The following is a 25,512-nucleotide window of genomic DNA, read 5'->3' as shown; positions in this document are numbered from 1 at the left end:
TTAAAAAAAAAATCTGTGCTTCTTTTTGATTTCGACTTATTTTGATATTAAGTTCGGGATCAGGCTATGTTCACACTGGCAGTGAGATTGCAGTTTTTTCTTCTTGCCAGTGCAGGGAACCTACAGTGTAGCCTGCACTTCCATAGATAATGAATGCAGATGGCTGTCAACTTTGCAGATACTGATTCTTTATGAACCAGTGCTGTAGTGCAGAGGACCAAGTGGCTGGCAAAGTGCCAACTGCAGTGAGCCATGCAGGATCTCTCGATTCTGAATCACGTCTGAACCTGCCTTTAATGGTAAGCTCTGCCCACTGCTGTACCAGTCCATGAAGAGCATCGGTACTGGTCACTAAGGTAGCCCCAATGGAGACTGGAAAGACAGTTGGCAAGAGCTTCGTCATCAAGTCAGAAGTAGTTGGGTTCTGGTAATAAAAGTTAGAAGTGGGACAAAGAAGCAACTTTTTCATTTTTTGTCTATCTCTAATTTTAGTTAGACTCAGAAGTCAAACTCTGGAGGAGAAGCTTTACTAAATAATATGGCTAAAAGCAGATGTCTTTGGTGCCTAAATATATGATCAATCTTCTCCCAGGCCAGCAAATCTCCCTAACACATTTATTTGTGTCTGTCTTCACAAGGTCATGTGACATAAAGGAGCCACAAATATGTTATTGGGGATTGGAGACTTCCTTGCTGGAAGGTAATTGCTGGTATCTGCAAAACATAGCTCCAGATTGGAGATCAGCATTACCTAATTACCTAAATTAATATTTGGTGTATTCATAGGAATGTAATACAATGCCACTACTACACATGTGTGCTAGACCAGTGTCATCCCCAACAGCCTTACCTAGCAAGAAGTGCTTCTGGAGTGCTATGTACAGGATGTGATTCAGTGTTGCAGTAAGATGTGAGCTACAAGTTTCGGGTCTGGCCAGTTCACACTTTCTCTCAAGCCTCCAGATTCTATATTATGGCTCACACAGATAATGTAATCTCTGCCCTGCCAGTTTACACCACCACATATTCTCATGTAGAAGCCTGTAATATTGAGGGATTTCTGGCTTTCATACTGAGTTTTAGGATTATAGTTGGGAATCTTGACAATGGCCAATAGATCTTGAAGTCTGGTGCACCTGTAATGTGTCCTTAGTCTAGTTGTCAGTATAATATTGTCTCCTGATTCTGAAATTTTAGGCTGCATACACACGTACAGTATTTGTTGTTGGAAAGGATCTTTCACTATCCTTTCCAACAACTAAAGACTGCAAGATGCATGAACGAGTTTTGTACATACAGCACTGTTCTGCTCTATTGAGAGGGTAGGGGAAGAACGATGGAGCATAACCCCGCTGCGTGCTCTCCCCCTTCCCTTGCATAAGGATAATTTGTCGTCCATTGTTTGTGGATCCGTCAGGACGGTCGTTCAGACGACGGGTGCTGTACACACACCAGATTCTCGTCAGATATCAGCCTTAAGCCGATTATCGGGCAAGAACCATTGGACGTGTGTATGTAGAATAATTCTCTGGCTAAAAAAAAAACAAAAAAAGACTCCAAATGGTTTTGTCCAGCCCTGGCAATTGGTCAGTTTGGGCTGCCTAGAGTCCACAAAAAAGTAGATAACAGAAGGGGAAGTGAGAATGTTCTTTCCGTTATCTTTGTTTCTGAAAGGTTTCAAAACCACCTACTAGATACTGCTCATTGTTTACTTTATGTAAATCAGCCTGTAGATTATGTGCTGGTCCTATAAAAGCATATCTACCAATGGGGGGGGGGGGTGTAACTATCATTTCTCTGCACAGCAAACACAAATAATTTATTAATAGAGGTCTTATATCGTAGATGGAACTTCTACCTTCTACCTTCTGGGACAAGTTGTTCTGTTTTAAAGGAAACCTATCATGAGGAATATTTAGGAGTATGCATTGTGTATAACTTAGTAAACCTTGCTCTCATGCTGAGTGGTTCATGAACTATCATTGTATTGAAAAAAATGCAAAGCCTGGCAAATTAAAAGTCTGCCAGCTAGGAGGATGTTTTGCAGGAGGGATTGGCAATTGTCCCCATATATATATATATTCAACATGTGCATTCTTTTCTGTACACCAAGTCCTCATGTGCAGTTTATACACATTCCCGTCTGTTGGTAATAAATGAAACATGACCACAAGAGTTTTACATGTCATTTCGGCCAATCAATATGTTTGAAGATAATGAACTCAAAAGAGAACTGGGGGAAGATCTTGGTGCCCACGACAGAGTGAGTTTACTAGGTAAGTTACTTTGGCAAGAAACAACAGCCTTGTCTGCATTTTTATTTTTTTTTAAGTTCAGTTCCACTTCATAAGGAACTGGTTGTAACCTGGTCACAGCCTCACTCCCCCATTGATAACTTTGTAGGGCTTTCTGCAGAACTGTTTGTCAGAGTTCTCATTAATTGCTAGGCATGCTCGTGATTTAACAGGCACTTACTGTACCTGAACACATGGGAGAAAGGTATATTGCGATGTACAGGAAGATTGGACAGTAGCAGACACAAAAAACCCTTCTCTAGCATGTTCATACCTTATTGTGAACTGAGGACACTTCATCAGAAATCAAATTCTGCACATACACAGTAGTGATGTCAAAAAAAATTTAAAACTTTCTGTGTTCCTAAAGAAAACTTGATTAGACTCCTGGTTCTCCCAATTACCTCCCAATAAATGGTTTTATGATGAGTAGAAAAATCCTAGTAAATGTATATTGCCTGCAAAAGTCAGGCAGGGGCAGGGCACTTCTTTTGTATTCTCACCGCCTCCAGCCTGTGGATTGGACAATAAATTGCCATTAGAACTTTTGTCCAATAAAATAACTTTCAAGTTGTTAGGGAACCAGTCAGTGAGTGGGTAGGTGAAGCAGGGGACAGTAAAGCTGCTGGAATGCATTCAGGGTTCATTGGCTAGATTTATATACAGGCCGGGTGAAAAAACATAGCTAGATATATAAAGTCAGCAGGCAAATATGGTGATTTGTTTATGTCACCAATTCACTATTTGCAGATGGGTCAGTTCCTAAATTTTATTGGCTTTTATTTTTTTTTAAATTTTAGTGGCCAGCTTGAACACAATGAAACTGATTAATAAAGCTCTTGATGACTGGAGAGGATCGACTATCATGGGAGAACCAGCAAACCTGGAATGGATCTGGTCCAGGATTGAAAACAGGATTTGTCCACAAATAGCAAATGATTTATAAGTAATTCCATTCCAGGTTTATTGGATCACCCATGATCTTCCATGATAGTCTATCCTCTATCCAGTCTTTGAGTGCTGTAATAAATTAGGCCGATGGTGTGTTTTAATTAGATGCAGAGATAAAAGATCTGTTCCTGTGAAGCCAGGTTTAGAAACAATTTAGTATGGAAGGACAACCAGTAAGATCAAAGGTCAGTTTTATTGTGTGGAAAATTAAAATAAAAAAAGAGAAAACTGTCCTTTTTAAAAAGTGTATAAAAATATATTGATTTGAAACAAGTAAAATCTATAACCAGAGCAGTTTTTGTTTTTGCGTTCCATTGATTATAATTGTAGCATTTAGAGTCATTATTACTGCTTTCATCCATCAGATTATGGTTTCCTGATTACATTTCTGCAGAACCTCTCACCCATCCTCCATTTTGTTGCTGTCCTCGTAGCAGTTGAGGCTTAGATCCGAAATGTCAATAAGTGTACCAGAAGTCTCCTGCCCCAGGAGGGGGGCGCTATTCTGCTCTCTGCTTGCCACCATGGCCTGCCGAATACAACTAACCCACTGCTGTTTGTTGAAAGAGTCGTTGGCTTGTAGCGTATGAGCTTGTCCTCTGGATCGGTCCCGGAAACTTACTCTGAAAAAGTTTTTGGCTGTTCAAAAAAAAGAAAAAAATCCTGTAAAAAACTTTGCTGGTTTACAGTTTCTTTTCCTCATCCATCTATAGATTATAAAAGAGTTTGACATGGTGCTCTCCATTTGGTCAAAAGTAAACTCAACATAATGTTGTTTTCAATTAACTTCTAATAACCCAGGATGTTTAGGTGACAGACACTTTAAGCTATCAGTCTAACATTCAATGTTTGTTATCAGGAATTCTAGAGTATTTGAAGATATGTTTTATTGGTGATCAGGGAACTGGCTGTGGCATGCCCAGTTCACAAGCTTGGCTTTACAGAATAAGAATTTCTGCACACTGAGAGAATCTAAATATTAGGCTAAAGTAACCCATCACACAGCTGAAGATGTCAAGCAGAGAACCCATACCTCGTTCATTGGCCGCAGTGAAAGCACCTCGAATAGAACCACCAATTCGCACTTCACCATCAGGGAGGTCCTCCAGCACCAACTCCAGTAGAGGAATGGGTTGACGATAGACCTGGAACTGAGGCTGATCATTGTGGGTCAATAGGCGTGTGAGGACCAAGACACTTTCAAACAAAAAGACATGAAGTCTCTGAAAAGGAAAAAAGTGTTACTTGTTGCATATAAGTAAAACGTGTTGCAGCGCAATTACAGCTTCTTACTTTGCTACCAAATGTTTCTCTATTTAAAAAAAAACACTAAATAAAGGGGTGAAATACGTTACTGCAGTGTGTGGACACTCTTCTTACTTCCATTTTTTTTTTCAGTAAAGCTCATTGTAGGCATTTAATGTTCTCTGAATTTTCATAGAGCTGTCTAAATATGGAGGCACAGCCAACAATAAAAGGTCCCTTCCACATTCTATGAATAATAAAGATAAAATCAAATTTTTTTCCTCTTATCTTGTTTTATTCCTAACTTGCTATATGTTATAACCACCTTAATTGTCCAGACACACATATGTGAATGAACATGCCCAATTCTTTTTAGAGGACTGTCAGTTTAGCCACCATGTGACTTAATTTGCCAGCTTTTGGTTACCCTGTACTATGCCATGGCATAATAGGGACAAACAATCCAAGGGGCTATGATAAATCTAAATTCTCCTAATGACACATGTTTCTACACATTCTTCTTTATAGAAGACTGATAATCTTACTTACTTGGCCTTTATTATTCTTCAGCTCTCCATGGCACTGCAGGATACGAGAACGTGACACATCCTCTTCACTCTGACTCTCATACAGATAGGACAACCTTTTCTTATAAAATTCACACTCAGCCTCCCCAGCTTTGCTGTTTATCCGGCTTATGATGGTCTGAATGACACTCACCTAAACAGAAAATGAACAATCTAGCATTAGACATCTCAGTGATATCGTTCATTAGTAAAAGTCCCTGCAACTGGTGAATAAAGGGTCAGTCTACTGAATATTCTATTGAAGGTGGCCTGCCATGTCACTCACCAGTACCCAACTTTTAATTTTTTCTCAAATTCAGTAATTAGTGGTCTTATTCCTCCTTATAGGATTTTATTTTTTTTACATTGTGGAGCAGGAGGACTAAGACTGACAAAGACACTGTGGTGCAGAATCAATGAAATGGGAACCCCATCAAGTGATTTTGTCACTGATGTTCCTTTTACATCAGTTGGAGTTTTAGCTTTTCTCTGCAGTGATAGTGCCCCAATCCTGCAGGTATAATTATTTATACATAGAGACTTTTCTGTACATCCAGGGACGCCTGGATTCCAAGCATACTGTTATTGTAGCCTCAGCCTTTCTGATTTTGGGACTGTGTCTCCATGTTTTCAGCATCCTACTTTTGCCTGGTCTTGTTTAGTATTGTATGTAGGATTAAAAGCATGTAAGGGATGCAGGTTCACTTTTATCAACTTACTGCATGCTACAATTTCTCATGCTGTAATATTTCTGACCAAACTGTAGAGCAGTCCTGGGCTTTGCGGTTAACAATGTGTCTTGGACCCTGTCTGCTTGGAGTTTGAATGTTCTTTTTCTGTTTATGTCTATTTACTTTTGTTAACATACTGGATTATGTATGTATGTGGTAAGGGCACAGGGTTGTCAGCTTTTTTGGTGGTTTTGTGTATTTTGTAGCTCTCAAAAACCTTAAATTATACCTGGATAAATATACTAGGTACACCAAAGTGCATTACTCACAGCCTGGGTCAGAGGTCCATGGTCTGGGTGATCCATCATGGTGTTCTTCAATATCTCCTTTAGCAGTAGTGGGTATTTCACCAGCCGGCTCCTGGGCAGATCAAGGAAGCTCCACACGTCTAGTTTACGGCTGAAGGCCGATTCCTGGCACAGCTGTAGGAAGTTGTGCACAGCCTGGCTCCTTCTCTTGTGATCGAGCAGGGCCTTGGCAGATACCTGGTTGCAGCAGTATGTCTTGTAGGACTGAAGGCAAGGAAGCTACAGGGCATTTTTATATTATTTAATGGATCAAAATGGTGACAATGTGCTAAAATAGTCTCCTAGATTTTAAGCTTTTCGGAGCAGGGTCCTCTCCTCCTGTTTCATTGTTTGTATCTGTCTGTCATTTGCAAAACTATTTAATGTACAGCACTGCAGAATATGTTGGAGCTATAAAAATTACTGTTTACTAATACTAATAATAATGAGAAAAATGCAGTGACTACTACTGGTGGCCTAGTTTGTTGGACTCAATCTTCAGTACTATGAGCCAATAATTCAGAACAAGGCATAGAACCAATTAAAGCTGAACTCCAGAAAACAAAGTTTTACTCCTGAAGTGGTTTCCCTCTTTTTACACCAAAGATTATAGGGTCACCTTATACCTTTCTATCACAGCAACTGGTGTTCTCTGCGGTCTGACTAAAGGATTTTATACATAAATACAATGAGTAGGACTTTTAGATGTGGAGTTATTAATGGGATCTTATCATCATTGTATTTATGTATAAAATCCTTTAGACATATACATGCTACGTAGAGCAGTGAGCAACCCTGTCTTTTCTTACATATATGTTCTATCTGTGAGCACACGTAGTCCAAGAGAAAGGAGAAGATTGATTGTATATTTTGGTATAGAATATATAGTCGTGATGTATTTGTCTTGACATACTTCTAAAAAAGCAGTGATGTTGTCCCGGGAAACTCGGTAAATTTACAAACCTCAAGACAATTGTGTATGAAAATTGTTATTCTGATGACAAAGTACAACTGTTCAAAATATATAATGTGTTTTGAATATTAAATTAATTTTACCTGTCAATAAACCATATAGATATTTTTTGGAATAATTGGTTGCTGTGAAACTTCAAGTTGTTAATTGGAATGTATGTTGATCATTACAAACACACCTTCGCCTGCACCTCTGCTGTTATAGCCGCATTCCTCTCCCCCTTTAACAGCTACTTCTGCCACCACTGACCTCCCAATTCCTAACCATGCATTGTGCCCCCACTTGACCCCTATTTAGTCTTGGCTGCTATCATTGTTCAGTGCTTACTGGGTTAGAGGGAGAACAAGTGGATGCAGAATTTCCAGGTATAGAGCTAAACAGATAAATTTACCGACAGCTAATATAGAGGGAAAAAAAGAACAGGTAACTCAGGACTCAAAGCACTTAGAAACATAGGGCTTGTGTAGTAAAGATAATGGTGCCCGTGTCCAAGGTAGCCACGGCTAGCAAAGTCACGAAGTATATATAAATTGTAATTGTAAAATCAGATTGTATCATATGGCCACATTAGGCAATAACAACTACTTCTTGAAATTTCCTCTTCTTTTCCCAACATAAGGTTAGCTGGATTGCAAAGGTAGGTGCCTGAGATGCCTGAGATGCCTTGCTCAATGCAACCTACATATATATATATATATATATATATATATATATATATATATAGAGAGAGAGAGCGAGAGAGAGAGAGAGAGATAGATATATAGATATATGAAATTTGGAAGCTATAATAAAAATTTAGTCTGAACTAATGTCAGTGCTTGGTTGCTTGGGGCTGTGTCATCAGGGTGGGATTCTGCTCACCCATTCCAGCATTGCTGGCCCAACTTGATCCACCGTTCCATCTTCACAACGCAGCTTCAGCAAGCGGCCCAGGAGATCTGGAATACAAGGAGAGGTTTTCTCATAAATATTGTTTGCTCCTGGTGAGCAGAAATATCCTATCACCAGGCAACAACAGAGAATATATTTTAAGTTCAGAAAATCCATCTCTATGAGAAATAAATGTTATCCATTTGAATCAACAAAGTGGGTTTAAACTAAAAATCTAATTTAGGAAAATACCAAAAAATTTGTTGGCATGTTAAAAAATTATTAGCAAATTTGACTAATTACAATAATCATTTTCCAGTGCCCACCCACAGCCACTAGTACTTTGTAAAAAATAGCCATCTTACCTTGGTGCAGTGAGGGCAGAGTGTCCAGGATGCCAAAAATCTGTTCCAGCTCTTCCTCACTCATGATCGCCAGTTTTAGCATGGGTTCATAGTAATTCTGGAACAACAAACCAGGAATGGTGAACAGGTTCTACACTACACCGAAAGGATATCATTTTTTCGTACTGTGCTTTATTACCTTCCTGACCAGGTTGAGGTCTTCTATTAGCATGTGCTCCCCCTGCATCAGCTCGAAGATCACCTGTACAGGAATTATCATTGTTATATATTCTGCAGACTGAATGCAGATTGTGCATTATACAGAACAACACTGGAACCTTGGAATATAGCATTACAGCAGGATATACATAATATATAGGAGTGTGCACTATACAATGAGAAGTGGAGCTTTTACCTATAATACAAAGCTATCCAGGGCACGTGACAAACATAACAAAAACTACAATTCCAAAAGTGTGCTTAGCATTACATTTGCAATAACTAAAACACTGGTGTTTGGGTGTTTTGGTGCTGTTGTTTGTGAAGTGCCCTGAAATGTGAATAGCAGAATAAATTATTATCAAGGGAAACCAAAATATGATAGGGTGTAAAGTAGAGTAAATGATAACATGAAAATGTGTCTCCTGTGGTTTTATCTTTTAATTCATAGGATGCTCAAGAGGTTTTGACGAATTCACAGTAAAATGGACCTCTTTAAAGTCACTGTGCCCAAAAAGATATATTATTTCTGCAGGGATCTTTGAATTTTTGACACTCAAACTACTACATTTTAGTCTGGGGTAAACCTACTCTTTAACCCTTCATAAGCAAGGAATTGTCATTTGTAACATTTACTACTGATAGTATAGTTAGCCTTACTTCCTGACGTTTGATCTCCCGAGCAGACAACTCTTCCCGTGCACCGTCATAGGTCTCGCTCCACAATTTGCTGCTCCTCTTCTTAGCTAATGCTGAATCTCTGCTACGTGTACGTGGGGAGAAGCTGAAAAGGCGATTGTCATTGTAGCAGCCTATGGAACGCTGCAGAGAGTGAGATGTGTTAGTCAACAAAGTGATCTCTTTTGTCACCTAGTTCTCCATATTGCATTGTGATAACTTTGTTCCAAAAAAGAAGAAACTTCTTTAAAACCTAAATTCTTCACATCCTAGAGGCAGGAGAATTTTTTAGGTAAGTTCACAGAATAGATCTCCAGCATTTAGGATATAATATGCAATTCAGCTGCCTGTGTGGATATCCATAAACCTGTTGGCGGGATCCTTGAAACAGGGAAACAATTGGTTTTTGGTCAGAATTTATAGTATCGTGAATACTATAAATCCTCCCTTTCTAAAGCCACCCCACAACCTACCTCTTCTCTTCTAGACAAATGCTAGTATTCAATAAACTGCATGTTTTTCTAAAATGCTGCTCCTTTTTTCGCCTGCTGCCTTCTAAGCACCCCAGAAAAACACAATGCTTTAGGGAAGCCAAATTTCCTTGATCATTCTTATCCCATCTCTTCTCTTTATTGATTGCATCTCTTTATGCATATTTTTTTTTTTTTTTTATCACTTTCTTGCTAAAGTTTTATTTTTTATCTGCTCTTCCAGGCTTTGTTAAGCAGCATTTTAAGAAATAAGTGAGAAATCACCTCCTGGGCCTGTAGTAGCAGTTTACATCATAAAAGCAATCTGTGTCACCACAAACAAGATTTGATGGTAGGGCGATCAGTATTCTGCCAGGCCCACCTATCCGCACCCAGATCCCAGGCACTGACCTCCACTCTCTGTGTCCTCCATTACCTGGATGGATAAGCTGAGCTTCTTCAGTGGTGTCACTTTTGTTTGCTGCGTACTGTTAGTTGATAAAGATTTGGCTACAGGCTTAACCCTCTTGTTACAAGGCTCCTACAGGGGACACACAAAGGAAATTATTGTGACAAAGGGGAATAAAAAATATTTTTTGCCAATCTTCATCTCTTTTGAGGGTGGCAATGCACAGAAGTTTCACATTGTTTTTTGCACATTTGAACAATGAACCCAAAAATTAGATTTAACTAAAAATGTGAGGGTTAGAGGGACCATTTAGAAAATTATCATTGCAGGCTTTTTGACCTTTTTAACGTAGGGGGAACCTTTGAAATAACATTTATTAAGTCCTTAGGGATTTCCTGCTTTAATTACTACATACACTACTATAATTACTACATGGTGGTCAATGGAAAATATGTCTCTAACATTACTGCCCAGTATGAAGAATGTCACCCTTACAGATAGTCAAAAAGATCATTTGACCAGCGGGGCATAAATTGCTCATTGCTCAAGGAACCTCTGAGCAACCCCTGGAGGAACTTTAGAGTTCCATTAAACCCAAGTTAATAAACACTGATGTTTAAAAATAGCACTGTTACTGTGTCTAGGCACTCCTGTGTCTCCATGCTCATATCTATATATCTGCAGTGTATGATCCCAGGCACTGCTGGTCTTGGGAGTTTTGCAATGAAACTTGGTAATCACACTACTATACTGCTTACTGTTTTCCTTGCTGGAGATTTTATTTTGAAAAAGCAAAGCTCTGCCTCTACTAAGATGGCTGCTTCCATAAAGTCAGTGATGTTTATGAGATTGACTGCAGGTAAAACACAGAAAAAATTGGTGAGTAGGCATCTGCCATTTGCCCGAATTTCTTTGGGAACTGACTTGAGCTGCCTTTCTCAACCTTTTTACTTCTTGGGATCCCTTCAAATATTTCTAGCTCTAGGGAAACCTTGCTAAAACCAGTTCATTGGATGTCAGTGGAATAAATTATTACATTGGTGGGACGCTAAAAGAATGTTTCCTCTTACAATGGTGGTCTGAATACCACCCTAAAGACAGATAAAATGATCTCTGGTGATCAATCTGCTAACTCTGCCAAATGGTGTTGGCTCAGGAACTATGCAGGCACCAGCAAATGGAAAATTAAACATTCACTACTCAAGGTGAATAATTCTTAGCAACCTCTGGAGGAACCCTGGGATTCTACAGCACACTGGTTGAGAATGGCTGGGCTAGAATATGTAACTTGACGAGAAACTGTCCATCGCCCAGTACCAGTCTATAGTCTGGTGGTTGGGGACCTCTGCTCTAAACCACAGGGAGCATGACATTTACTGACAGGAAAGCTATAGGCCTGACTCCATGGGTCTGTGTTCAGGCTTCTGCAGTATTTCCTCCCCATAGAAAGCAAGGGTAAATCTCTGAAGTATGCCACCAAGGGACAGACTTTTTTTATTTATGTTTTGGCTGCTTCTCGGGAACAGTCACCAGAGATGCAATATTTCTGCTGGCACAGCTGGTTTATCAGGTACATTGTGGATATGATGAGAATGTGCTGCAATAAAAAGAAATGTTGTATATATAATCAGAAGGTGCAATATCCAAGACACAACAGTAGCTGAAATGTTGATTCACTTAAATTGTACACTTCTGAAAAGAGGATGTGGTTTTAAAGTGTCCTATAAATGCATACACTGTACAAGTAAGCTCAATGTAAAATGATGAAAAATAAACTTAGTGACTTCTATCATGAGCAAATACTTGATGTGCATAGAAAAATAATATAAATATGGGGATTTTTTCACAGTGTTGTTTTTAATTACACAAAAGATAAAAATTACATTCAGGGTCTATTTGGTAAGATTGTGCAAATTGCAAAAATGATGCGCAAGTTGCAACCAGGTTGTCTAATATTAATGTAGAGGATTGTGGATTTGGTTGCTATTTGGTTAGTACTATGTAATTATTGAGCGTTAAGGTGATGGAGTGAATTTTTAGGCTGCTAAAAGTTTTGTGATAGCTTAAATCTTTAAAGGGCAAAGATTAAGGGTGAGAGGTGTCAGTGGGTTATAGGAAGGACTAAAAATGTAAATTTTAATAGCAATAGAACTGATATTTTAGCTAGAAGAGGATTGTAAGAATAGAGTAAATGTGTTGAGTGCAGACGATCCAGGGAAAGGAACCAAACTAGAGAAAGATGAAAATTCTGGGAGTGTGTTTAGTAAGCAGAGGATTGTGGAATTGAAACCATTGTGTGAACTGCACAAGCTCCTGGAAGTGCAGCCAACAAGTACATGATCCTGGGAACGGATTTTATGAGTGTAGAGAGCAAAAAGATCATGTATACATCCAATTTTGTCTAAAGAACAGAATATTCTGGGGGTATAACCTCAATCTACAGAGTGAAGGATTCTGTGAGTGTAGCCACTGTGTATAGAGCAGAGGATTCTGGAAGGTTATGTGGCAATAAATTCTATATTCACCTTTTCATCTGTGACCTGTGTCGGTAAACTGTCTCCATGTTTCCTTCTCTTCAGCTGAAACAATAGCAGAGTCATTAGATTTACTCCTATGCACGGTGTCCCTCATAGCCCCCTATATACTTACCCCAGAGCTCTCAGACAGTGACCCAGTGGTATAGGAACGCTCTCGCTGTACTGGAGCCCTGTGGGAAGTAAGCAGACTACTATGAATTCTATGTAAACCAGCCTAATACCTGGTGTGTTCAGAAATTTTGAGTAGAAGAGGGGAGTTATGGATACACAACCTTAAACTGTATAAGAACTGATACTTTTCATTAGAGAACTTTCTCTGTACTCCTTGTTTAGGAGACACAACAGGCAGTAACAAAATCTCACCAAGGTGAAGAGATTTACCATCTTAGACAATTGTTACCAGAATAGGTGTGCCCATTGGAAAACATTTCCTCCTGTTCCTGTGACACTGTGACACATTGGCAATGAATTCCCAGTGGTGTTTTGACTTCAAAAATAACACTAATCAGCAGAGCTAAGTGTTGGCAGCCTCATTGCCAAAAAGCAGCTCCAGTGACAACTCTGATGCAGGGATTGTGAGTAGGACACCGAGACAGTCAGCTACAGATTGTCTAATATATATATATATATTTAGACATGTTTATTTAATAACCTTAAAGTAGTTGCACATCTACTACACACAAATATCAAAACATCTTACAAAACAATAAGTAAGATGCCTTTTAATAACATCTTATACAATCTTATCTAAATGTTATCAGTGACATTGGATTTTTGGTTTACTGACAGTTTTATCTGTATATTAGTTCTAAGAAAGATGAAGCAGTTGTGGGAAATGATAAATGTCAATCAGCTGACTTCTTACCCAGTAATCACATTGAGCATCGCTAAATGTCCCATTTAAGCTTCAGCCAAAAATAGCAGCTTACATAAAATTACAAACTTCCCACACACAATGTCATGAGTAAATAATTATACTTTCATCTTGTTGGCCTTTTAAAAGGACATTTCTCCTAAAGCACAATGCCTTTGCTAAATATGGAAGCCTCTTCTCTGACTCCTGTATTGGCCTGCACATTCATACCAAAGAAAGCACAATTTAAATGATGTAGTAATAGTACTAAACTAAAACTAGATCACAACACTAGCATCAGAAGATTTTCACACAGAACTTGCTTCCATTCACACAATAGGTCATTCTAAGTTTGTAATTCATGCCCACAATATGTCATACCAAACTTCACCATCCTCCTCCAGGAGTTCATGGGGCTTTTCACCTCCAGCCATGGTTGGATATATCCCTGCAGGTGCCATCAAAAATGGTTGCCTCTGGTGTTCATAATGAGCAGTGGCTCCATAAATCCAAATTCATCTTTAATGCTCTATGCCCCCTCAGCTCATCTGAAGCTGTTCTCTCATTTCCTCACTGTGGCTGACACTTCCTGTCATAGGTAGTTGTCATGGGTCGATATGATATACTTGTAACACTTCCTGTCATAATCGCTGGCTTGTCACCTCAGTTCTCTGTGGTAAGCTTCTGAGCATTACTTCCTTAGTAAAGGGAAATGCTTTTTGACTAGAAGTTACATTGCTGAATTGTGTCATGTTTTACAATGAAATGTATGAAGAGATTTCTTCATAAAGCAGCAGAAAGAAGCAACATCCACATACAGCAGGCCACAGGTCGGCCATTTTGTGGGTGGATGTGCTAAAAAGGGAACATTTACATTTAACTTTTTTACATGTCAGACTTAATGGGCAAAAAGAGTGTCCCAGGAACACTTGGATGACACACAGTAAATTCAGAAAATATTGTATTTTTGTGGTGCAAAAATCAGTACTGTATTCTTCAGGAGAAGGCAGCATGAGTGTTTATGTCCTGTCCAGAAGAGTTTCCTTTCCATGACTAGCCTCATTCCATTTTGGGTCTGTTCGCACCAGATGTGTTGGCAGTAAAAAATGCATAGACATTGAGAATTCTGCAATTTGTAGACCATTACTAGACCTAAGTGATCATATTTATTGAAGGGTTGCTATAGGAATGTAAAAAAATGTATCTCCAGTCATGGAAATCCTACTATCATGATTACACAAATATGAGAGGCTGATAGGGTAATTCAAACCACCACAATCAATATACCAAGGGTGGCCCTGGCCCTGGAAAGAAAAGTTCCAGGTGAATCTACGTAACAATTTTATGTTTTTATTAGGTACAAAGTTATGACTGTCAACATGCTGCGTATTGTTGCTGCTTGAAAATAAAATCTGTCTATATGCTAAGCTGCTGTAGTTGAAAACATACTTTTACTGGGAGTGTCTGTTCCATAAGCTGTTCATTGGGAATGTCAGGTGGGATTTATAGAAAGAAAATGGCTCAAGGTGGGTATTATTTTTACTGAAGTCACCAGTAGTTGAGCCGCAGCAGGCAAAGCAATGGATTCAAATTAGAATGTGAAAAGAGTTGTAATGAGTAACCTATATACTACATAGTACAGGTACGAGTACATACATTACCTATCTTTTCACTCATTTGCCTGGGAATTTTTTTCCCCTGTACATATGATAAAATGCACATTTGTGCCTGGAGATCAACAATATACAAATTATCTGAAAGCAGTGACAATGTGGAGTAAAATGATGGCAAATCTTTATTGATATACAGTATTTACTGAATTATAAAATCTATATTTTCAGTACAAAATACACAGAGGTTTAGTGTACACAAGCTCATTACAATCCTCATTTTTTATATGTTAAATACACAGTGAAGGTAAATAGATGGCAAACATTTCAGGTGAGAATCAATGAGAAACTATAGAACACAAAAATGTCCACTGGGGACACTTTATAAAGCCTTTGCAGGTCACCAGTTTAGGAGTAACTACAAATGTTGGCCCAAGAATGATTGCTTTCACACTGGTGTGCACATTGACAGCATATATCTCCTGTAGCATATATCGCCATGCAGCATTTTACAACCATCATTTCTAGTAGAAAGCTACCAGCACATTGTGAAAAGGTATCCACTTTAACGACGTATAAGGGGGGATATGATCACTCTGTATAAATATATAAACGGTCCATATAGAGAACTCTCTTCCCAACTATTAACTTTAAGATCATTACAAGGAAGAAGAAGGCACTCTTTGCAAATAGAGGAAATGGAGTTTAAGCTCCAGATAAGGAAGGGATTCTTCACTGTAAGGCTTATGAAAATGTGGAATCAGCTCCCTCAGGAAGTAGTTTCAGCAACTACTATAGATTGCTTTAAGAAAAAGTTGGATGTTTTTCTAGAAGCACAGAATATAACTGGGTATTAAGGCTTTAAAGTAAAAATAACAGTGACTGTTGATCCCGGTAACATTCGGATACCTCATGGTATCAGGAAGGAAATTTTTTCCCGTTGAAGCAAATTATACCAAGGTTTTTTTGCCTACCTCTGGACCAACTATGTCCTATGGGGTTTTTTATTTGGGATATGTTTATTTCCCTAATGGTTGAACTTGATTGACTTGTGTCTTTTTTCAACCCAACCTACTATGTAATATTGTGGAATAAAATAATAAAAACCACCTACAATAAAAAAATCACATTCAGTCTAAAGATTCTATCCCCCCCCCCCCCAAGGATTTCTTTCATTTCTGCAGACAGACATCTGCATTCTGACAACCGACAACCAGCATAATTTAGCCCACTGCCTCTTTGGCCTAGTCTACTGCCTTCATCCCGTGAAACTTGCAACCATCAAAAAAAATGTTCCCAAGGATTTTTTCAGGTGTTTGCAAAAGCAAACCTTAATAATGCTAGTGGGCACCTAGTAGTTGAAATTGGGGACCCAGTAAGCAGTAACCACACTGTAAAGTAAACCATTGGACAGATTTTATCAGACATCCAAACATCCAGACACAAGGCAGGTGCTGTATACAAGTAATAACTCCGACAATAAATGATGGATGTTAATCAGCATAAAAAATGCTTTTAATTGAATACATCCACCTTAAATTTCAGACAAAAAAACAATAAAATATATACAGCAGTGGATTTAAAATGAAGCAGGTTTGTACATAACTTATGAGAAAGATTCAAGAAACAGCTTATAAAAGAAGTCTGATATTAGGAAAATGAACAATAATTAACATGAACAGTCTTAGAGGTGCTTAGAAGAAATCTGTGATGCAGGAAGGATTTCAGATCACAGAATACATTGAGGAAAGCAGAGAGCCACACGTTGTTTTTTTTTTTAAGGTTGGAGATTAAACAATTCTACAAAAGTCAACATTTTGTAGGGTGGAATAGGTGAAAATGATAAATAGACATAAAATAGGTCTGAACTATGCAGAGAAAGCCTGAGACTGTAGCTGATGTTTATCAGTCAGTAAGGCTTGATACTGTTTGCGGTTCTCATTGATGCTGTTCTGTAGAGAGGCAACTTCAGCAGCCAATTGGATACCTGGGGAAAACGGCATGAAAAGATGTTATTTGACTTGTCACATAAAGCCAGTTCACATGGCTGTCTGTTGTTCATCACATGCTTATTATTATTAGGGTTTACACTTTCTCTTTGCCTTCCTGACCACTATTACCATTGTTAAGAATTGAAAGTGATAAGTAAGTTAACATCTAAAGCTGTTGCAAGGGAAAAAAAGCTTGGCTTGGCTCACCTTGGCAGTAAGTACTCTGTGCTTGGCGCAAGCTTTGAGGAACAAGCACTCCAAACCAGCGCAAGGGGTCATTACTAGGCTGCGACTTCTGTTTTTCATTTACTTCAACCTTTGGGTGTTTAGGAATCTCTGTTGTTACTTTTTGGCCCCGGTGTCTCACCACTGGAAAAGAATATAAATATATTTTTGAATATTAGTAAAAAGTTCAAAGTATTGTATTGCTAATGCTATTCAGGATATGTCCCAACTGTTCTAAGGTCAGCAAATTTCCTGTCATCTAGTTGTTTCTGTGCCTGCAGGACAGAAAGGTGCCTTATGCTCACAGAGGGCACTGTTGGACCAGTACACACCCTGGCTGCATATTCACAAGCTCAGTATTAGTAAATACAGGATAAAGAGAAAAGATTCAGCGAGCTGGCTAACCGGCAATACAAGATGATGAACCACCACCTACTAGTTCAGGGATGGCATAGTATATAGTAGCTAGGTATGTAACTGTGGTATATGTTGGGCAAAAACCGATTCCATCAAAGCCCAATTACACAATAAACTGTTCGGCAGACTTTTACAAATTTATTGTTTATAAAGTGCTCACTTTTCTTGACCATGTGCAAGTCAGAACATTCTTGTGTGGCGTTTAATTTTAAATGTTTATTTCCAATTGACTGGAGTATACATTTTATTACTTACCTTGATCCACTGCTCCGATTGTCTTAACCTCTCGAGCATCTGCTCTTTTCACAGATTTTCTTTGCTCCGATTCAATTTTTTCAACCTGAAACATTGTCACACCATCTTCTGAAGTGCTAAGTCATAAGTAGTGCAGAAAAAAGGACAGGTCATCAATGAGACAAAGTCTTGTTTATAAAAACTAGAAGAAAGAATACAAGCTTGAAGCAAACAAGCAAAGGAACAGGTTCCCAAGCAGCACAAATGTTAACACAATGGACTTGATTTATTAAAGCTCTCCAAAACTGGAGAAGATAGACTATTATAAGTGAAACTGGGTGACCCAGAAAACCCAGAATAGATCTGGTCCAAATTAAAAAACATTTCCCAAATAATAGCAATTGACTTCTCAGAAATCCTTTCCAGGTTTGCTGGATCACCTAGGTTTTCCAATGATAGTCTAGTCTTGGAGAACTTTAATACATCAGGCCCAATGACTCAAATGATAAAATTCTTTAGAAAACTTGATAAAAACTAAATAATTTTGCCTACTAATAGTCATATTATGGAAATTTTTAGAAACAAGCAGTGAATGAAGAAAAATAAAAATGTCATAATAATTCGTTTTTATGCATTTTAACATATCCCGCATAGTTCTCCCCAGCCCCCTTTAAGTGGGCAGAGCGCCCAGCTGCCTTACCTCCCACACCCGGCTTTCTTCCGCAGCTCTAATTCTCTGAATGGACAACAGAGAGGCTGCTCTGTTTTCAGGTGCAAACCTTTGCTATGTTTTATATTGAAAAAAAAAGCTGCCTGTAAATGTATCCGCCCAAGTGAGTGTGTGTCATCAGGACAGTGTGATAGCAGTGTATGTGAATGCTGCATGACATATTGTGCAGCCTTACAACTCTGTGTACAAACCTTCATATCTCCTAAACCAGTGGTCGCCAACCTTCTCCTTACCCCGCTGATCATGTCAGCCGTATGGACATTACCTTTGTTGCGTCCACATCCCTGCACTACTTTCCCCCCAGGATGTTTGGTAAATAGGTCTGAGCCTGCGATGGGAGAGTGGGCGGGTTCTGACAATCTTGACATCTTTCTGTGGGAAGTTTCTTGCCCTTTGAGTGACACACGGTTCCCCGCACATGCGGGATCCGGATTCCGTGGTCCGTGAAGTCCAAAAGGTTGGCTACCACTGTCCTAAACCATATGTCCTAATGACTTAAAATTTTCAGGGTGCACAGAGGTCCCTCTTAGTTAACCTCCCTAGCGGTACATTTCTTTCCAGTTTTATATGTCTAAAAGCGGTACATTGTTTTTCATGAAAATGTATTTTACAGTATAATATATTAGTACAATAAAGTTTGAAACACAAAATCATGTAAAAATAATAAATTAAAAAAAAAAATATATATATATATATATATATATATATATTTTAAATTAAAAAAAAAATTATACTCATACTATTATATATACTGTAAAATAAATGTTCTTGAAAACATTTTACTGCTTTTACACATTTAAATCCAATGTATTGCATTCAATACAGTTATTTTGTATTGAATGCAATACAAATAGATTTTGAATTGTCCGCCCTGCTCCGCTGGCAACTTACACGCGCACTAACGTCACCGGGAACTCCCCTGGTGACTCATCGGGTGCAGAAGACGCCGGAGGAAGAAGAAAGAAGACAGGAATCGCGGCGATGGGCGACGTGGGACGCCGGTGGATCAGGTAAGCACTGTATTCAGTAACCTACCCCGAGTGTGACTCGGGCTTACCGCTTGGGAGGTTAATAGCAACCACAAAATCAGTCCCCCAGGTTTTTAGAATTTAAAGAAAATAAAACATTGGGGTTACTGTTTCAGAAGCAAAAGCGCCTAGCAGTCTTAACTGAAAAAACAAATTGGGGACCCCCAGGGCCACTTACATAGCAAGCACCATTGGGGTGGGGTCTTTAAATTGATACCTACCTGTCACAAATCTATAACTGTCATACTATGTTACCCTGTCTGCTTCTCTTCTTTGAACCCCGATTTCCATAGAATAGTGGGGTGTGCAAACCCAAAAATGTAAGTGCAGTAGGGGGCCACCTTTGGGTTACCCCATCCTCCCACTAAAATGTAAATACTATGGCAAACAAACCACTCTGTTAGACAATACTGCCCACTTCTAACACCTGAACCCTAAATTCTGTGGATGCGAAAAATGTGTGGATAACACCCACTAAAATTTCATCACTATGGCATCATTAGAACATAAAAAACTCTGCCCATCAAAACAAAAGCTGGGGTTCAGGTACTGGTAGGGTACAGTCAAGTGTAACAGGGAGGTGAGTTTGATGTGCAGAGTTTATGTTTGTAATGATGCCATGGTGATGAAAGTTTGGGAGGGAGTTAGCCACAAGTGTCCACCCACTTGCACCTATAATTTTGTTTACCTGCACCTCTCTGTTCTTGCGAAATTATGGTTCAAGGTAGGGAAGCGGACAGTTATGTGTAACAGGGCAGGGTGTTTTGATGGGCTGAGTTTTTTATGTTTTAATGATGCCATGCTAATGAACATCTAGGGGGGTTTATTAACGTTTGCCACTTGCACCTACATTTTCCTTTTCCTGCACCTCCACATTCCAGAGAAAATGGGGTTCAAAGAACAGAAGCAGAAAGGGCTGTGCTACCCTACCCTATATTACAAATATAGTTTTGTGAAAATTTGCATTTTTAATTTTGGGCTCCAAGATGCACTTGCCTTTTGAAACAGCAATCTCAATATAAAATTTTCACAAGTTTTAAAACTTGTTACCCCCATATCTTAACATTCTTTAAAGAAATTTTGGTTACTAGTAGCTATGAGGGTCCCCTGTCTACAATGAAATTGTCAAGTCGTTCCAACGAAGGGTTTAGGAGAAGGTTTGAACACAGAGTTGTTAGGCTGCAGAATATGACAAGCAGTCTTTATACACACGCAGCCATCACACTATGCTGCCCATGATGTCATTGTACACGCACACTCGCGAATAGATTTTTTTTTTAAAGTTTTTAAATTAAAAAAAAAAAAATATGAGCAGTGATGAGAAGGGGACATTGGCTGTCCTACTACCATCTTGCTATCACATGCACGATGCTCTTAAAGCATCAACACATTTTAACCTATAAAGAAATAACTTTTTTAACTTTCCCCTTTTATATACCTGGAAAAACGTGTTGTTTTTCTTTTCCATTTTTGAGGGAGGATCACCACTGCCATGATGGTAAGGGATGAATGGTAAATCGGCAGCCTCCTGGAATATTTGTGTCACATATCCCAGGTGCCTGTGGGCTGCTTATTACTGATATTGTGAACTAAACCACATCAGACTATTACACTACTACAAGGGATTACACTCTTAAAACATGAAACACTAGGCAGTTGGATCAAAATACACAGCATTGGACAGTTTGGGCATAATATGGAAAAATTGGACATACTAACAAGCCAGGCATTAGAAAGTTGAAACAAAGGATGGGGGAGTAGGGGTTAGGTAAAACACTGGCACAATAATAGGGGTTACTGGATACTTATGGCAAAAACTAGGAACACTAAATTTGCTGTGTCTTTCCCCACTCACTTTTTTAACGCCCGGCTACAGCTACCCACCACCCGGCTGAAAAAAAAAATTTCTGGGGAGAACACTGTATCCTTCTCTGAACATTTTTACCATGAAATACTATCACGCATAAAAATATCACTGTGCTGTCATAAATATCAAGAAAAATGTCCACTTTATTTTAACAAAAAAAAAAACAAAACACCAAGAGCGCACCACCTAGGGCATTAAATTGGAACTAAAATAGAAAAAACAAAAATCCTGAGCAGATAGGTTCATCTTTGCAGAAGGGATAGGCAATGTCCTTTGTGCAATAACATGAACTTATCTGCCTGTTCACAATCTTTTCTTCAATGTACACAGAGCTGAGCATGGACAGCTCAATAAATGATCCTGGCAAAGCTTTCTGCCAGAAATTAATGAACTCCTGAAGATCTCACACCCAGGACTAGGTGAAAATGCTGATGCACTTAATGGAGCAAGGAGACATAAATGTAAGAAAATCAATTGCAACTAGGCAGATACGTTTATTTTATTGCAGAAGGGACATTGTCCATCTCTTCTGCAATCAAGAACCTACCTGACATTTTCTACAATTTAATTTTAGTTCTACTTTAATGTAAAACAAATTAGTACCCTGGTCAGCACGGTGGGTTAATGGTTAGCATTCTGGCCTTTGCAGCACTGGGTCCCAAGTCCGAATCTCAGCCAGGACACTATCTGCACAGATTTTGCATGTTCTCCCTGTGTTTGTGTTGGTTTCCTCCCACATTCCAAAAACATGCAATTACCGTATTTTTCGGACCATTAGACGCTCCGGACTATAAGACGCACCAGGTTTTCCGCACGGGAAAACAAGAAAAAAAAAATTCATTTGATTTCCCCTGAGATCCAGCGTGCGGCACTTGTGCCCGCCCATGAGGGATACAGGTAAGTAAAAAAATATGCATTCGGACCATAAGACGCACCCTGATTTTCCCCCCACTTTAGGGGGAAAAAAAGTGCGTCTTATGGTCCGAAAAATACGGTAGGTTAATTGGCCTCTCCCAAAATTGACCTTAGACTGTGGTAATGACATATGACTGTGGTAGGGACATTAGATTGTGAGCCCCTTTGATAGACAGTTAGTGACATGACTATGCAAAAAGCTGTGCAATATGTTGTCACTATATAAATAGTGTAATAATAAAAATACAAAACTGCTCAAGATGATGTGCTTTCGGTTTTAGATTTTTAGATTCCTAAATCTTATAATTGGAGGTGAACCTGCAGAGGTGATTTATGAAATTTTATGGATACTCATGAATTTTGCATGCTAATATGACACATTTGCTTCCATCCTTGTTGCTTATAACATTCTGTGTTGCCCCATCCAATAGGAAATCTATAATTTCTGATGTTTTATTCAAATACATTTTTGGAAATTTTTTGAACACAGAAACTATAAATATATTATTTTTTTATATTTTGTTTACAGCTTTGATTGACCATACTGATACTATTGTGTTCTTGGTGTCACATTCAATGTGTCAATAAAAGCAGAATTAAAGACCCGAGGCTTATATAATGCTTATATGTATACTGACAATTTAATTTTAATTCAGTCATTTTTAGGATAACCATAATACGCTCTATGGATAAAAGAGGAAATCTGACATTCTCTAAAAGATTCCCTGGTGGGAAGAGTCCAGGCTTATGTGTTTTAACGGCAGCAAGGGAGCCCCAGGGAATGTTTGAAGGAATGTTGGATTCCCGGTTTTATAAATAGAGCTCTATATGTAGTATGTAAATATAAATGTTTACAGCTCACCTGGTCTGGACACAGATGGAGGGAACCATGTCTTGTTTATACTGCAGAGATGATACAAATTTATTCCCCATAGAATATCGTGACTGCGAGAGAAAGAACCATCCCTGAAAAATAGGTGACCCATATATTAAGGACAGATTGTTTTGGTATAGGTTTCCCTGGAAAGATTTACAGACCAGAAGGAGGAAGCTCAGTAATTTTACACCTTTAAGTACCGGTACATTATAAGTGATCAGTGATTGAAGTCAGTGTGTTGGGTCTAAACCCTTATCTGAAATCAGTCAAAACTGGAAAGGAGAACCAGTTTTTTTTTTTATTTATTTATTTATTTATTTATGTTTGCATACGAAAGGAAAGGGTAAAACTCTGGCAAGGACTTTTTCAGTCCATATCCCACTGAGGAGGGTAACTCTTCATTTTCATTCTCCAGACACAAGAAGTAGAGGGATATGTATTCAAATAAAATAATACCTTCTTATACAGTGGTCAGTCATTGTAAGATTTTATCTAAACTCAAAATCTTAGATTCTTCCCTCCCTCTCTGTCTTGGTGACAACAATTTTTTGGACAAACTCTTCAGTGAGGACATCACAATGAAAAACTATTATGCAATTATGCAACATGAAACAAATACAAACTTTTGGGGAACAGTCACTATTGAAACTAACAGAAATATGAGATTTTTGGGTAGCCCAGACAAGTCAACAATGCCAACAAGGTGGTAAAGCTTTAAATCTACAAAGCTATGCTAGAGAAACTCATTAAATATGTAATCAATCAATTTGTCAGGAAGTTGTCACATCTTGGAGGAATAAGACATTGGGACCCGGTAGAATACAAAGCACATACCTTCTCTATGAGGCTGTTGAGTTGTTCTCTTTTCTCTTTCAGAGTCTCCAAATCATCCATTAGTTGAAGCAATAGATGATCCAGCCTCTCCCCCACCCCAGAAAGGGTCTCTTTTGTGTCTGGTGCCATTTTGTTCTGGGCTTAGTAATTAGAAGGCAGCAAGGTGAGGAAAGGCTAATGGTCCTGGGACAAGCAGGGTGAAGATCCAGTGCTACCCAGCTTTACTCTGTATAGGAATCAGATATAAATTAGGTTAAAATGTCAATCTTATCCCATACTTCTGTCTCTGATGTAAGAGCTAATAAAATGTGTCCGAGTCGTCTCCTAGAGATAGTTCTAGAATTTCATAAAAGAGGCTGAATGTGTTCTACAGGTACAAAACATGCCTGACTGTCCTTATGAATAGGAGATACGATTGTACAACATTGACCTGGGGATCAGGAGGGAATTTACTCCCTGCAAGATTAAATTGGACTATGCTTTATGAGGGTTCTCTCTGTTCTTCTTCTGATCAGCTGTGAGTTTAGTCGTCTGTTGCATCAGGAACCTTGTGCAATAAATTCCTTCTATACAGAAGTTAGGTACTGACAGCTTTTCATTCACGTTTGCTGTAAATAAAGTTGTTTGTATCACTATTACCAAAACGTCTGTGATTGTGAACCTCCTGCTGAAAATGCTATGAGCATGGCTGCCTACCTCCTGGAAATCAGTGTAATCAACATAGCCGCTGGGTCAGTGGCATTTTCAAGAAATTATCCAGGGAGCTCCCTTTTTTGTCTCTTTGACCCAACTCCAGCTAAATCTTGTCCTGGATTGAGCAGTAAGGGGTTTGCACCTCTGTCTGGTTCTTATAGTGGTCGGTATCCCTGTTGGGGGGATTTGCCCTCATCCTGGGCAGGAAGTGAGAGGACACAGACAATTCTGAGTATTGTGTAGAAGGATCAGAGCTATTCATGTAATACAGGTGACCCCTATTTATATAAAGGTGTCACAAAAAAAAAAAAAAGGAAGAAGCCTTCCCTATGGGATCATTGACAGATGGAAAATAAATAAATAATATTAATAACAATAAATAAAAAAAATGTTCCTGGATTTCCTAAAATACAACCCCAAACATTACATAAAACCCAATTAAAATGGCCATGAATATCATGAGACATGAACAGCACTTTCCACGGGCGTCTTGTCCAGCCTCGGGAGAGCTCTCGGTGTCTCTGGAGATGTACAGCTCGAAATGACGTCAACCTAAAATGATCCCCCAGACACCACATCACTCACCCTCCTGCTGTACCTTCCAACCTGCAACTCTCATGTGACCTTCTCAGCCCGGAACTACATTCTGTGGGTTACTTCCTGT

The 25,512-nt window shown here is 38.8% G+C and overlaps 2 protein-coding genes across 2 annotated transcripts; both read right to left on the bottom strand.

Moving 5' to 3' along the window:
- Positions 1-3,419: 3,419 nt before the first annotated feature.
- Positions 3,420-14,056, bottom strand: LOC140343124 (rho guanine nucleotide exchange factor 3-like). Its single transcript, XM_072429637.1, has 12 exons — positions 13,809-14,056; positions 12,687-12,744; positions 12,563-12,616; positions 10,065-10,169; positions 9,141-9,302; positions 8,461-8,523; positions 8,283-8,379; positions 7,909-7,985; positions 6,057-6,314; positions 5,040-5,210; positions 4,279-4,468; positions 3,420-3,884 (listed from the first exon to the last, which is right to left on the bottom strand). The coding sequence occupies exons 1-12, from the start codon at positions 13,886-13,888 to the stop codon at positions 3,646-3,648; spliced, it is 1,554 nt and encodes a 517-aa protein (XP_072285738.1). The 5' UTR covers positions 13,889-14,056; the 3' UTR covers positions 3,420-3,645.
- A 1,143-nt stretch (positions 14,057-15,199) lies between these two features.
- On the bottom strand, positions 15,200-25,511 carry VMA22 (vacuolar ATPase assembly factor VMA22). The gene is made up of 6 exons (XM_072430234.1): positions 25,434-25,511; positions 24,156-24,381; positions 23,307-23,410; positions 17,926-18,041; positions 17,236-17,397; positions 15,200-17,024 (listed from the first exon to the last, which is right to left on the bottom strand). Exons 2-6 carry the CDS (start codon positions 24,282-24,284, stop codon positions 16,906-16,908), a joined length of 630 nt encoding a protein of 209 aa, XP_072286335.1. The 5' UTR covers positions 24,285-24,381; positions 25,434-25,511; the 3' UTR covers positions 15,200-16,905.
- Position 25,512: the final 1 nt, after the last annotated feature.

This window comes from Pyxicephalus adspersus, chromosome Z (genome assembly GCF_032062135.1).
Source record: "Pyxicephalus adspersus chromosome Z, UCB_Pads_2.0, whole genome shotgun sequence".
NCBI classification, from domain to species: domain Eukaryota; kingdom Metazoa; phylum Chordata; class Amphibia; order Anura; family Pyxicephalidae; genus Pyxicephalus; species Pyxicephalus adspersus.
The sequence above is the reverse complement of the archived record's forward strand: the minus strand, read 5'-3'. Positions and strand labels throughout refer to the sequence as shown.

Coding starts and splice junctions, on each gene's coding strand:
- LOC140343124 (XM_072429637.1), bottom strand. CDS start 13,888: ATGGCACCTGCAGGGATATATCCAACCATGGCTGGAGGTGAAAAGCCC. Junction 12,617..12,686: donor CACTGTCTGAGAGCTCTGGG/GTAAGTATATAG, acceptor CTATTGTTTCAG/CTGAAGAGAAGGAAACATGG. Junction 8,524..9,140: donor GGGAGATCAAACGTCAGGAA/GTAAGGCTAACT, acceptor ATTCCTGTACAG/GTGATCTTCGAGCTGATGCA.
- VMA22 (XM_072430234.1), bottom strand. CDS start 24,284: ATGGCACCAGACACAAAAGAGACCCTTTCTGGGGTGGGGGAGAGGCTG. Junction 17,398..17,925: donor AATCGGAGCAGTGGATCAAG/GTAAGTAATAAA, acceptor ATTCTTTTCCAG/TGGTGAGACACCGGGGCCAA. Junction 17,025..17,235: donor ACAGAGTACTTACTGCCAAG/GTGAGCCAAGCC, acceptor CGTTTTCCCCAG/GTATCCAATTGGCTGCTGAA.